This window comes from Limulus polyphemus, unplaced genomic scaffold (assembly GCF_000517525.1).
Source record: "Limulus polyphemus unplaced genomic scaffold, Limulus_polyphemus-2.1.2 Scaffold5264, whole genome shotgun sequence".
Classification (NCBI taxonomy): Eukaryota; Metazoa; Arthropoda; class Merostomata; order Xiphosura; family Limulidae; genus Limulus; species Limulus polyphemus.
This window is the reverse complement of record NW_013670874.1, coordinates 3,479-17,651: the sequence shown is the minus strand read 5'-3', so window position 1 is coordinate 17,651 and position 14,173 is coordinate 3,479. Positions and strand designations below refer to the sequence as shown.

Sequence of the window (14,173 nt, the reverse complement as noted above, 5' to 3'; positions counted from 1 at the left end):
ACAAACCTTACGATTTAATAAAATAAAAAAATTGATATTTTGCATATGAAAGCATTTACTGATAATCTGCCAAATTGCATTAACATATGCTTACTAATTTAAATGTTATAGCATGAAAACTATAACAAGCTCAAATTTGTTACGAGCTCCGTCCCAGGAACCGAGCCCGTGCTGAAAGAGTTAAAGCGTGGTTAGAGAGGTTATTTATGACTTCAGAGGGGGTTCTCAGCAAACATGGTTAAGGGTTACTTGTCTCTTTTTACCTTGAGTAACTTCTATAATTTAATTAGTTTACAATGTAATAAATTTTTTATTGTTTTGAGTCTCAATGGTTTGTTTTAAATATACATAATCCAAGTGACTAACATGTTGTTTTAACACTGAGAGATTGGAAACATACGATACAAGTAATTTGTTTTTTTTTACTTGTTTTTTTGTTAGTAACTTTTTGCTTAAATCAATGCTGCATTCAACATACCACGTGAGACACACAAATCGATATTTAGGATTTATTTTTAATATTTACTAATAAATTAAGAAATTAACTAACGTATAATACTAAAATTTGAACTATAATCTACCAGTTGATACCAAAGTTATTGACATACATTCATAAAATAATAGCTCAATAAAAGTTTGAATGTAAGTCTACAAATGCAATGACATGACCTTTGACCCATGACCATAGGAAGATTCGCCTCTGTAGGGTTAATAAAATCGTGTTTCTTTGGGTTTAAATAATAAAACTGGTACAATTCCCTTGGAACAAACCAATAACATAAACAACTCATCTATTTGAACAAAAATATTACTATAACATTAAAAAAAACACAATTAACATAACAAAATATGATAGGAAACATACAAGATACAATAGTTTAGTGTATAAAGTAACTATAAATCTCCACCAGTGACACTACTATATATACTACACAGTTTTTTGTCATGCAAAAATATACAAACTTAGTACCACTCATACTCACTTTCCTTGCAATTCTGGAACAGTGTATACTCGATTCTGACAATACTGAACAATCTCACAGAAAAGTAGGCCAAATGTGCTGATATTAATCTGAAATTAAAAAAAAAACAATTATTCAGTTTTGTAGTATTTACTCAATGCTTGAAAATAATTATGAGCTGGATTACGTTTAAAATATCACAGAAATATATCTATGTTTCTATTATTACTATACAACACTACCCAAAATCTAGAACGATATAAATACAAAATTACAATTAAAAAATCATACCTGTAAATCAACTTTTCACCCTATGCTACTTTCCCATTGGAACAATGTTAATAAAATGTCAGTGATTTATTGCTTTGCCTAGTAACCTGATACCGCGTGACACCCATGTCGAGGCAAGATAAAATGTAGTCCTATTGACATTCATCCACTTCCAACTCATACATGTGTATTCATATTATATGGATAAATAGAATGAAAATTGTTAACAACCAAATGTTAATAATGAAGTATGAGCTTACCTATGTACTTATGAAAGAATAGGTGAAATTTTGTTATCACTTTGGTTGTAAACTTGAAATACCGTGATTGACAGGTAAGTATTAGTAGTAACCTCTACCTATTCTACATCATGTCATGACGTAATTGATACATCATTCTTAGCCACACCCAATGATATGACGTATAGCAAACTGTTGACAGGACAACATAGTCTACTTACAACCGATGATATGACATAAAGCAACATGTTCCCAAAGCAACATATAGGCTGTTTACAATCCACATTTGACATGCTGTCTGTTTGATATAGGCATATCTATGTACTGGTTTATACATTATGTAGTCCACAATGCCAAGTTTCTATCAATTCAATGACTAAAAAGAATTTTTAATGGTCCTAAAGTTTTATTTGCGTATTTTCAAATAGTGAATGCTTCTGGATCCAATGAAACCAGCCAGACCAAAGTAGAGCATAAAGGGAGCTATCATTTGTATGTATCACTGGTCCAGCCAATTCAAACTGACACCTTGGTTTCAGTTTTAACATTCATTCCCTGGTTGCTGACAAATTGCAGACGACAGCTTTAGCAATCTTCATGATAGTTTGTAAAGCCGATTTCAAACTAGTCGGAGTAAAGTTGCCTTGAAATAAATCATACACATTCAGCATATATTAGTGCTGTAGACATTTTCCATTTGTTGTACAATAATTAGTATTTTATTTATGTGAGATTTATATATTCATAACTGCAGTTTCATTCACGCGTTTCTGTGGCCGGGAACTATAATTCTCTGGGGCTCCCTACTAGAATGGTGCCTTGGATGGACGGGTTGTCATACAAGGAGAGGATAAGATCTCTGAAATTGTTTTCTCTTGAAAAAAGAAGAGTTAGAGTGGATCTTATTGAGGTGTTTAAGGTTGTAAAGGGAATACACAGTGTTGATGCATCATCTTTTTTCATACTTAACAGCAAGAATAGTAGGACTAAGGGACACAAATATGTTTAGAGAATGGGATAACCAAGATAAACCAATAGGTTCATTGTTTTCCATAAATATTATTGGTAATGTTATGTAAAAAAAAAATACCAGGTCAACTGGCAATTGCATTACAAAAATATAAATTTCAAAATAACCTGTCATATTGAAAAATTATGATTTTTCACGCATAGTTTAAATCCTCGGAATTGTTTATAACCCACGTTCAACACGAAGGTTAACTGTTGTTAATAACTTTAATGTTATTTACCAATAATAAATAATGGCGATCACAGGCTGACAGTAATAGTAATACCAATAACATGGCAATATAAAACATACTAACTTTCTACTTAGTTAAGCCTACATAATTTACTTACTTCACTCTTTCCTTTGCTTAAAGGCTTATCTAGAATATTTATTTTAGACTTTGTTGACGCCATCAGAATTAAAATCAAGCTTACTGGCCAGACGTCTGAGTTCAATTTGTAATTTTTTTTTATATTAAAAACAGTACCGCTAAAAGTTTTCAAGTTACATTACTCATTAAGCTTTCTAAATTTCTTCTACCACAGAAAATATGTTGCAAAGATTGTTACTCGAACTTTACTCCTTAACTTTCCGCTAGGGCTCAAATCTTTTTATTATCATTATTATTATTATTCACCAGATTCTATTCTCATTTTTTAATAGCTTGACAGTGAATACCAATAAAATAAATCATGAAAAACTTCATAGGTGGTGAGTAAAGGACTATGTATCTAAACCAAACAAACTACTTCCATTCCATCAATTTGTTTATTTTCTTTGCTCTTCTTAGCAGCACTGATGAGCTGTGATTTTGCGAAAATAAATAGTATGTTGCAACAGGAGTAGCGAATCAAAGAAAAGAATAAGCCTCTATATCATCTTTTCTTCATTGAAATTAACGTTTTGGTTAAGGCAAAATAAACTGATAAATAAATAATATTTTACTATTTTGTTCTGTTGCTAAACATAATGATATATAATTTTCGTCTCTACCATCTCAAGATGTTTTGAACCTTACTTAGTATATAAATCTCACCACTTACTTTGCCTAGCATGCGCAATGATGTCGAATCATTTATATTTCATTTGACATGTTTTTTATATATGTTTTATTTTTGGATCTGGAGAAATGTTGTAACTTATATTCAAGCTTCGAGGTACCTCTTAAATCAACATGTCGATAAACTCCATGATAAAGCGAACACTACTGATTTATTTATATTAAGTTAAAATGTGTTTGCCATGATGTAACAATTTTATTGAAAAGATAATTTATGAACGATCTATTCTAACTTTTTACATTTTATTTTTGTTACCCAAATAATTATGCATGATGTTATCAACCATGTTATTTGTAAAGTCATTTTTATTTACAACATTTTAATGTTTTCAGTATCTTTATGGAGATATTCATACGTGCTAGTGAATTTTTTATGCACCATGAATTACTGTCTTAATCAGATGTGCTTAAAACAATTCTAGAATGAGGTTGTCAAAATGAAAATACAACTAGTAACTATTTGCATAAGTGAATCAAAAAGCAAGTTGACGTTCTACTGTCAATTTCTCACTATCATGTTAACTGTAAAGACACTTTAGAAATTGATCAACGTGTTGATGATCATTAAAAATGACAAAAGTATTATCACCTTACTTCCGATAACATACAGGTTTGAAACTCAAATGGCTACCACTGTTTTTCACAGCAGCAAAAGAAAAAATCGGGGAGTCACGATTGTAATATTTTCTGGTTCGCGGATTTACCTCAGAGAGAGTAACCAGTTAGAGCCCACTAACTAGGGATTCAAGGTTGCTAAGTTACGAAGTGTGTTTCTCACTGAACTCCAACCAAATTCGTGATGCAAAAAGAGAAAAACAGGAACAAATGCAAAGATTACGAAAATATTTATTCACTACAAAAAACACTACAAACCAAAACACAATAAATGGGATATGTGTAGAAATGATACAAGATGTGTGAGAATCTTTTTTTTAGCGTTTCTTACCAGTACAAATACAATCCCCTGTTAGTTAGATTACAGATAAATAAATCTATATAACAAAAAATAGCCTCGTCAATCAACTGTAAATTTACAAAACAAAGTAAAGTAAAATTAAAATGAAGTTTGAATTTTACTAAACATTTATCCAAATGTTTAACTTCTACTTAAGCCAAAACCTCTGATATTCTCGAAAGCAAACTAAGGCAAATGTCAAATTAAAAAAACTTAGCAGAGATCTACATCAATGGTTTGATGAACGCTGAAACCCATGAAATTCCTAAAAATCTAAAGCTCCCAGGGCAAATCTGACCTTATCTGAAAATAATTAATATACATCTTTTCCTAGTTCCATGGTTAGCGAGTGGCCCTTGTGTTTGTAGTGTTACGCTGGTGGCGTGTGCGAGGAGTTTCTCGAATGATCATGAATTTCCTAGTGCGTTCGAGACGCCCTCTTCTTTAGTATATAAGCCTGACAAAGAAAGCCTGCGAAACTGAATGAAGAGAGTTCCGGGTAATTTACGATTCTGTTTCGAGCTAGTGTGTGTTTTGTTATCGAGATTGTGAATCGCTGTGATTTATAGCGTGTATTTTAAAAGTAGTTAAGTTTAAAGTGACGAGAAACATAGTGATTGTGATATTATTGTGTACTAAAAGTGTGTATCGAGAAAGAATAAGCTGGTTTAATCAAGAAAGGACTTGTATCGCTGAAGTTCCTCGGAAAGAATTTCTACCGGAAATTATCAAACAAGCAGATACGCAACAATAGTGTATTAATTGCAAAAGGCGGGGCTAACCCTACCTGTTATTCTTTCCCCAACAAAAAATAACATAATGTTTCTTTAATCAAGTTACAAGCTATTTTTCTCACAGAATAACACGAATAATAGGCTATTACGAACACAGTTATAGTGTACTTTTGTGAAAGTTGAGTAGCTTACTTAAGGATCTCACTCCTTTTAAAGTTAGAAAAATGAAAAATACATACATTTAAAACCATATTACACATTAATTAAGGAAGCAGAAAACACATAGTATGGTTCCCTACTACACATTTCCTTCCCCCTTTGCTTCCAGGCCAACCCAACCGACCCTATATTCTATAAAAAACAAACTAAAAACAACTTTCATCACATTGTTCTCAAGAAATCAAAATAACTCAACTTTGCACCACTTTCCCTGCAACACTAACTTGCACACAAGCAAAAACAACACTACAAAACAATACACAATTTGCAACTCAAGGAAGAATATTTAAACATACTTCACTAATAGAAATTAAATCAAATGAAAATACCCTTTAGTGACGAAAACTATTTAAAATGTTCCTTGAATATCAAGATACATAAAATATAAGAATAAAACCTTTAACAATGAACAAAATATACCCTTCAGACTATAAGAAATATAATACATGATACAAAGCCTTTTAAATAATCATAAAACCTGATACATAACCTTACACTAACTTCAGCTAAACACTAAGATACAAATGTATCCTATAAAAATAAGTGATCATAAAAACTACCCATGGTAAAACATGTATGATGAATACATGAGCGTGTGCAGACTTTACAAATGAAAACCTTAGTTCTAAGTAGATATACACTGTACAAAGATAAATTTAAATTGCCTCGATTAATCATATAATTACATATGCACTTGCACACATATATGTATACAAGTTCACTAAATTTACAAGTTTAAGGAGAGATAAAGTTATTGACCCAAAGAAGCTCCAAGAGCATCTCTGTGCAAGGCCTTTTCGACTTTGCATCAGATCCTCTCAGAGACGATGCATTTCCTCCTCTAGCTGTATTAGCAGCTCTCTGCACTTCACCAAATAGTCTTCCTCGTGGTTATACAATGCCCAACTAAACCTCCATTCATTTGTCCGTCTGTTCTTGGTAGTGACATTTTGACCCCATTATCTGCTGGAGCGAGAGCTGCTTTTGCACCTCTGATATCGGCTTCACAGGGAGTACTTCTTTTTCCATCCCTGTCTCTCGAGCCACTGGAGAAAGTTTCAGTGATGTTTCAGAGGCTGAAGACTGGGTGTACATAGTGGGGGTTTGCCATTGCAGCTGGTGGTAATCTAACCAGTGGTGCCACAGTAGCAGCTGCCACTTGAGTGCTGTCCCCTGGGGCCGTGGGCAAAGGAGCCGGAACCATGGATGGACATTCCATTTACTAATTCCTCTCTGGTGTCAAAGTTATGAAACGTTTTACCATGATAAATGATGCAATGGTCCCACTGGACGTAAGAACATATTTCATGCCTGTTGTTCTTCCCTACGTAACATGCTCTGAGGATGTACTGGTATTTCTTTACCCAATACTTTGTCGCCTCATCCCTGGATATGAAGCTTTTGTACTTCTTTGGTTTGGTTCTGGTGTAATCTGAACTTGCTGGAGGGCTGGTAAGCCTGACATTTTGGGATCATCTGAACTTAAGATCCCTGACTCCTTCGGTTTGGTGATCAGGACCATTAATGGTGAGACAGCAGCTGGTTTTTCTTGATTCTCCAAATTCTAGAGACTAACTTCACAGTTACAGCCTACAGATCCCACATGTATTCATCCATGGACTCTAATAACATAAAAGTTAGGTCCACCTAGGATGTGGTAGGCAGTGTCAGAAGCTCTAAAGCATCTAAAAAAATGAAACAGAAATGATTGACCATTAGATCCTTCCAACTTAAGCAGTGATAATGATAGTTTTTTATGCAACACAAAGATCATTGTAAACTTTAGCAGTTTGGGTCAAACTATAAAAATAGTCAGAAGGATTAAGAACTTGATCTTCAGATGGAAACGTCATAATTGAAAATGCAGGGAAAAAGAAATTTTGATTGATCATAAAAAAACTGGTCAAGAGTGTGGATTAACGTCATAACATCCTGGTTATTAAAATACATTTATCTGAAATACCCATCAGAAGTAAGTGTGAAAATATCAAAAGTATTCCTGTGTTCCAGCTCCATGGTTCAAGCTTATGTGTTTTCATTCTTATCCCACCTGTAGAACATGAACTATACTACCTGCAGACCACAAATGATGCGGTCAGCCTTGGTCTTGAGCTTTACCCAAGCCTTAACTTTGCTGCCCAACATCATCACGGCATGATAATGGTACACAGCTAGCCTGTACCCTGCCACACTTTCTCCACTACCATCTGGTTGTTAGCCAATAAATCCTAGGTCCATTATGAAAGAAATGGAAGGCGAGAATGCTTATGTTAGTGACCAATGTAGATTGAGCACCACTCATTGGGACCCGTATCTCCTTTCCCATGTGACTTTATTCAGCTAAAAGTTGAGCACCAGGGAAAATAGCTACAACTCACATGAAGGTGTTACATTTCACTTCCACGCATTCTAACCAGCCTTGTACTGAAAAATATTAAGAATATATTCAGAAAACTGTCTTTTTTAGACATATTCAAACTTTCAGGATCGAAAATATTTCCGGTAACTAATAAAATATTGCATAAAACAATTTCCCATTTATTATGTTTAATGACACTGTTTATGAAGTTTACTTTTTATAGATCATTTCATCTCACTCACTCACTCACGTTTCAGTTCCACCTGACTGATATGTTACCATCCATATCTTGCAAAACGCAGATAACTTCTGTTCTCCCGCAAGTGTGACGTAAGTTTATACGCATGCTACTGTCACCTCTTCCTGTAAAACTCACTTCCTGTGGAATGTTTAAATGTAAAAACTGAAACATTCTCATAACTGCATTAATGAAATTAACAGCCTCGTTGTTTTTCAAATGATGGCTGATAGGCTATTAACCACAGTTAACTTCATGCCTCAAAGTCTTATCATCCCGATAAAATTTTCATATTCTCATTCAAAGTTTACCCTCCGGTTGTGTTCCCTGTGATTTATTCGTTTTGTGTTGGACAACATTTATGAATGACTTTGTAAAGTTTCGTATATATATCGAAAACCTCATACATAAATACTTACAAATGTGTATTTATATACAAGTAAGTTTTGATCTTCCACCCATTGTCACATACGCTATTAGTTTTTGACATATCGTCTGAGACATGAGCACCATTATCATATAACTTACACAGGCTACTTTTGGCACAGCGGTATGTCTGCGGACTTACAACGCTAGAAACCGGGTTTCGATACCCGTGGTGGGCAGAGCACAGATAGCCCATTGTGTAGCTTTGTGCTTAATTTCAAACAAACAAAACAAACAAGCTACTTTTGTGAACTACCTGTCTTTCCTCAGGGTCTAGTAATGTGCTGTCATCTGGGAGTTGTAAAACTCAACATAACTTTCCCAATAAATAATTCCTGGTAGAATTTAACTAGACTATTGAATCAAAGTTTCTTATGCCAGAATTAATATTCGTTCTGCCATGACCTTCCACATCAATAAACCTTCAGTTCAATTACGGCTAGATGCAATTATCAATAGTAAATGGGCATTCACTATTCTGAATGGTCATCAACGGTGGATCAATCAATCCACTTGTGTTAGTTGGCATCAGAACGATGCAAACATAGGCAAACTTCCCTAGTGCTATATGGTATTTTTGACACACAAATGTGCCTCAGAGTAGTCAGTTAGGACCTGAAAACAGGAGGCTCAAGGAGACTGAGATAAAGAATGTATTTCTCCCTAATCTCGAGTCACATTCTTCATGCAAACAGACAGAAACACGAAATAAGTGCACAGATTACAAAACTGTTTATTCACAACACAAAACAATCCAAAACACCATAAAAAGCAAATGTTTCCCTTGGATATGTGCAACTGGTAATATTTGTGCGGGAAACCATTACTAGTTTCTCTTACCAGTTTAAATGTAATTCCTCCTGTAACTTATACTACAGAAAAACAAATCAAAAATAAATATAAATAATTAAAACACTTCTACTTAAGCCAAATAATCTCTGACTCCCTCAAAACCCAATGTCTCTGACAATCCAACATTCTAGTCAAAAGTATTTTTGCTTGAAGAAAATGTCAAATTTAAAGCTCTGTGAGAACTCTACAAACTCCCTGAGCCTTAAAATTAAACATTTAAAATAAAAGGTCTGTTGAATGTTAAAAATTCGTGGAACTTTTAAACATATGAACCTCTCGGGGCAAACATTATTTTACATAATATGGGAAAGTAATTAATACACACAAATCCAAATCTGCTTCGAGCCCCACGTCAGCAAGTATTCTGTGCTTCTAAAGTATGTGGCTTTCTCTAGTTATTATCCAATTTGCTGACAAAACACAACTTTTTCTCTAACTATATTAGAAGTTATCTTACCTGCAGGAGAACATAGATAACAGACCATGTTAAACACACTTAAAGTTCGATTTAGTGAAAGCTGAGAAACTGAAAACAGTGAAAATTTACTATTTTTTAAAATGTTTACATTTTAATTAAAGGAGTAAAAAACATATAGTATAGTCCTGTATTAAAAGATGTTAACCATATGTACATAAGCTTCAGAGAAAACTGGAACCTTTTACTAAGTGAAGCTCTGACATCAGACCCTCCAAAGCAGCAGTAGATTTGTGGTGGGCAGTGATTGTCTAGCAGATGATTTCACAGGCCCATGCAAAGGCCTTACGAGTTTGTGATAGCTCATCCCTGCTTTACAACCAGGCCTCCATCCACCTCACTGCTTGCTTCTGGCAGTAGGACTTGTGAGCCAGTAACTGATCAAGAATTGAAGGCTCTTTGATTTCATTCAGGGTTGTAAAGGACAGCTTCAGTTTCTCTTACTGCAAAGTCCGGATGCTCACTCTTTTGGTAGGAGGCAGAAAAGCAGCCAACATCATTTTCTCCACACTGATACTGTGAATCACTATGCTTGTCTCTGCCAATGGTTGGATAGAAATAGCTGTGGCCCCCGAGGAGTGAAATGTTGGTGGACTTCTCCAGCACATGGAAGTTCTCAAATACTTTAGATCCAGGAAGGTTTTTCTTCTCTTAGGCCAAGGCATATAGTGTTCCCACTAAAGATGCAGGTACATAGGGTGTCTCCAATGTTTTGTTGATGAAACAACTTACTATGTGACACTTGATGATCTTTTATCGGCTTCCTGGCATCTCTGGTGGTTCTGGCTTAACTAGAATAAAGGTGGATTCTGGTGTCGTCATCATTGACTGGCAGTGAGCAAGCTGAGCTGGAACATTTGTATCTCAACATTATACATAACCAAATCCACTAGTAGCTGTACCTAGACTATCACCAGTGTGTTCAAAACGAAAAACTGGGTTTCAAGGTGAGCAATCCTTGCAAAATATCAGATGACCATTTTGCTATATAAAATTGCTCAATAGCTCTTAAAGTAGCAATTTCAATGGCTTTTCAGCTAAAACTTTGAAATCTTTGTGACTCTTCAGTCATACAGATTGTTGATGTTCTAGGCATTCTAGCTACTGACATCAGCTGTCATAACTATGTGGTAATTAAGCAGATATTATCCGATATTCTGGAGATATCTCTTAGTGATACTCTACTTGAGAGCTCAGAAAGTAATTATTGCAATGCCCCTTTGATTGTGTTAATGCTGCGATGAACAAAAAACTCTAAATTTGTGATCATCAAGTGTGAATCAAAAAATGTAGTGCACGCATTTCATCATGAAATACTGGTGATAACTTGGAAGTAAGGAATGCCACTTCCTGTCAGTCATTGATCTTACAATCAGTGGCTGTCTTAAACTGCTATCCAGCAATTAATCCCAGCCATAGTAATTATGAAATCATCTTTGGAATTTTGGCCAACTGGGATGTCTTCTACATGTACTTCCCTATCTAATTCATTTTGCACAACCAGAAAAGTAGTTTCAGCAATTTCTCAGTCACCGGCTGAGCTGATATGATATGAAACAGTACTCTCATCATCTTTTGATTCATCAGTCTCGACCTCTGATTCCTGATCAAGTAAGCACATGAGAGGCTCACCAGTAATATACAGTCACAGCTAGCCAAGGTGTTTCACTTGCTTAAGCATGCCACATGTTTACTGTATCTCATACATCCATGGAATTATCTGTTGGAGTACCAGGCATGGAACTATCCAGCTAGAGTTGAGCTGCTTCCATGCCGCTGACATATACTCATTCTCCATACTAGAACTGATGTTCTTTGACTGTTTTGTCATATTTCTTCTGCTGTACACCAGCTTTTTTAAGTTTGGTATGTAAACTCGTGCACATCAGCAAATGTAGACCTTAGCCACTCCACATATTCTTGCAAGCGCTGTGGCAAAACTAGGAGTAAATCACACATTATATCTATTCTGTAATATTTCCTGACCAAACATGAACAATTTATTAAACAACTAATTGATGATTTTACAAATATTCCTCCAAGCCAGTTTGGTCAGGATTAATAAACTTCATGAACCTCATTTTGATAGTTTATATTACACACTCTGCTAAACCATCAGACTGGTACTGATAAGGGGAAGTGCATATCTTTAGCGCTCCCAAAACTTTGCACAACTCAGAAGATAGTTGGTTAATGAAATTAGATCCCTGATCCAGGTTAATTTCTTCAGGTGTGCCTAATCTGGCTATCACGTACCATCTGATGTATTGGCCCATTTAGTAAAGCAACTGATAATGATCTGCTCATACAAAGTACTCATTTTCAGCCTAAAAGAGACGACTAGTGATATTTAGGGTTATTTTCTGTCTAGGTCAACTTTTTAACTGGGCAGTAAATACCATAAAATGTTGAAGCCAGTGATTAATGTCTCAATTTATATTTGATCCATGAAATTGGTATCACTCACATATTAGCACAAGTGTATACAACACTTTGAAGGCCTCCAGTCTTTGCATTATGCAAAGTCTGGAGAGCTCTGGGGACTATTAGCTACAACACAAGTCGAGAACTACAGCTGTTCTTTCTTCATCGTGCACTATCTTCTTTCAGGAACCATGTGTGTACAACTAGCATATGCTAGAACACCTTCCACTCCAGCATGAAACTGTCATAACACTGCCCTGATTACATTATTGTTGGTATTGATATCCAGCAAAAACCCATAGTTCTGTCGTGGATATGAATACATGGGAACTTCCACTAAAGTACTCTTTAGGGGCAGGATTGAATGCTTGCTCACTCTTATTAGTTCATCCAACATGTGAATCAGTTTTAGTAAGAGTAGATAATGATGTGGTGATTTTGGAGAAATTTGCCATGAAGCATCGATAATATGATGCAAAACCATTGAAACTTTGTTTTCATTTGGTCGTGGGTTGAGGCCAGCTCAAACCATTGTAATTATTGCAGTCAGTAAAGGCTCGATCTTTTCCTAGAATATGACCAACAAATCACACCTGCATGCACATGGGTGCACACTTCAAATTTATACTGACAGTCATATGTTTTGTAGAACCAGACATCTCTTCTTACAACCCTTCAGCATAAGCTCCATTAGCCTCTCAAAAGTGGCAGGTGCATCACACAGGATGAATGACATGACACAGAACTTGCACACATCAGTTACTAATGATATAAACAGTTTTTGGTCTGCTCTGGAAATCCAATTTGACTTGTCATATATCCAGGTGCCAGGTTTAAAGTATTAAACCACTAAGCACAAATATGCATCCAAGATTTCATCTGTTTGTGAGATGAAGAGACATCAACATGAGTTACTGCATTTACATTTTTTATTGACGTGGGTGGAAATAATTAAGAAAATTTATGATATAAATATAATAAACTTTATTCGGATTTATTTGATAATTTGTGGCAAAAATTGATACAAATGCTTGAAAAAAATATACATATTGTTACGACAGCGGAGGTCACGAAGATTCGCGAAGACGCTAGCGTTTGCTAGACATACGCTCTTATAGTATATAAGACTGGCGAGAAGTGACGGCATAGACATATAGATAATTGCAGATAAATAGATATGGAGACAAATAATTGAGTCAAGCGAGCGTTAGTGACGGTAATATAAACTGTGTGTTTTGTTATCGAGATTGCAAACGTATTAACTGTGGAAATTCTGTGTATTATAAAGTTGTATCGAGAAAGAATAAACTAGTTTTAATTACGAAAGGACTTGTATCGCTGAAGTTTCTCGGAAAGAATTTCTAAGGGAAATTAACAGAGAAGCAGATACGTAACAAACTGGTGTCAGGAGTGGGATGAAGAAAAAAAAGATGGAAACGAGATGTGGCAAATCAAACTACAGCTTAACAGATTTGATGGCAGCAATACATGAACACCAAAAGAAACAAGAAGAACGAGAAAAGAAACAAGAAGAGAGATTACAGCAGTGGCAAGAAAACCTGCAACAGTGGCAGCTCGAACAGCAAAATAAACAAGAGAGATTACAGCAGTTTTTGAAGGAAAAAAAAAGAAACAAGAAGAACGAGAAAAGAAACAAGAAGAGAGACTACAGCAGTGGCAAGAAAACCTGCAACAGTGGCAGCTCGAACAGCAAAATAAACAAGAGAGATTACAGCAGTTTTTGAAGGAAAAAAAAAGAAACGAGAAGAGAGATTACAGCAGTTATTGGAGGAAAAAAGAAAAGAAACAAGAAGAGAGATTACAGCAGTGGCAAGAAAACCTGTAACAGTGGCAGCTCGAACAGCAAAATAAACAAGAAAGATTACAGCAGTTATTGGAGGAAAAAAGAAAAGAAACAAGAAGAGAGATTACAGCAGTGGCAAGAAAACCT

At 35.1% G+C, this 14,173-nt stretch overlaps 1 protein-coding gene across 1 annotated transcript in view; it reads right to left on the bottom strand.

Annotated features, from left to right (window-relative positions):
• Positions 1-3,069, bottom strand: part of LOC106472346 (trafficking protein particle complex subunit 5-like) — a 19,298-nt gene extending 16,229 nt beyond the window's left edge. Inside the window, exons 1-2 of the mRNA XM_013932983.2 lie at positions 2,831-3,069; positions 984-1,072 (exon numbers count right to left, since the gene is read on the bottom strand). Coding sequence (XP_013788437.1) covers positions 984-1,072; positions 2,831-2,893 — 152 coding nt within the window. The 5' untranslated portion in view covers positions 2,894-3,069. The remainder of the gene's footprint in view (positions 1-983; positions 1,073-2,830) is intronic.
• Positions 3,070-14,173: the final 11,104 nt, after the last annotated feature.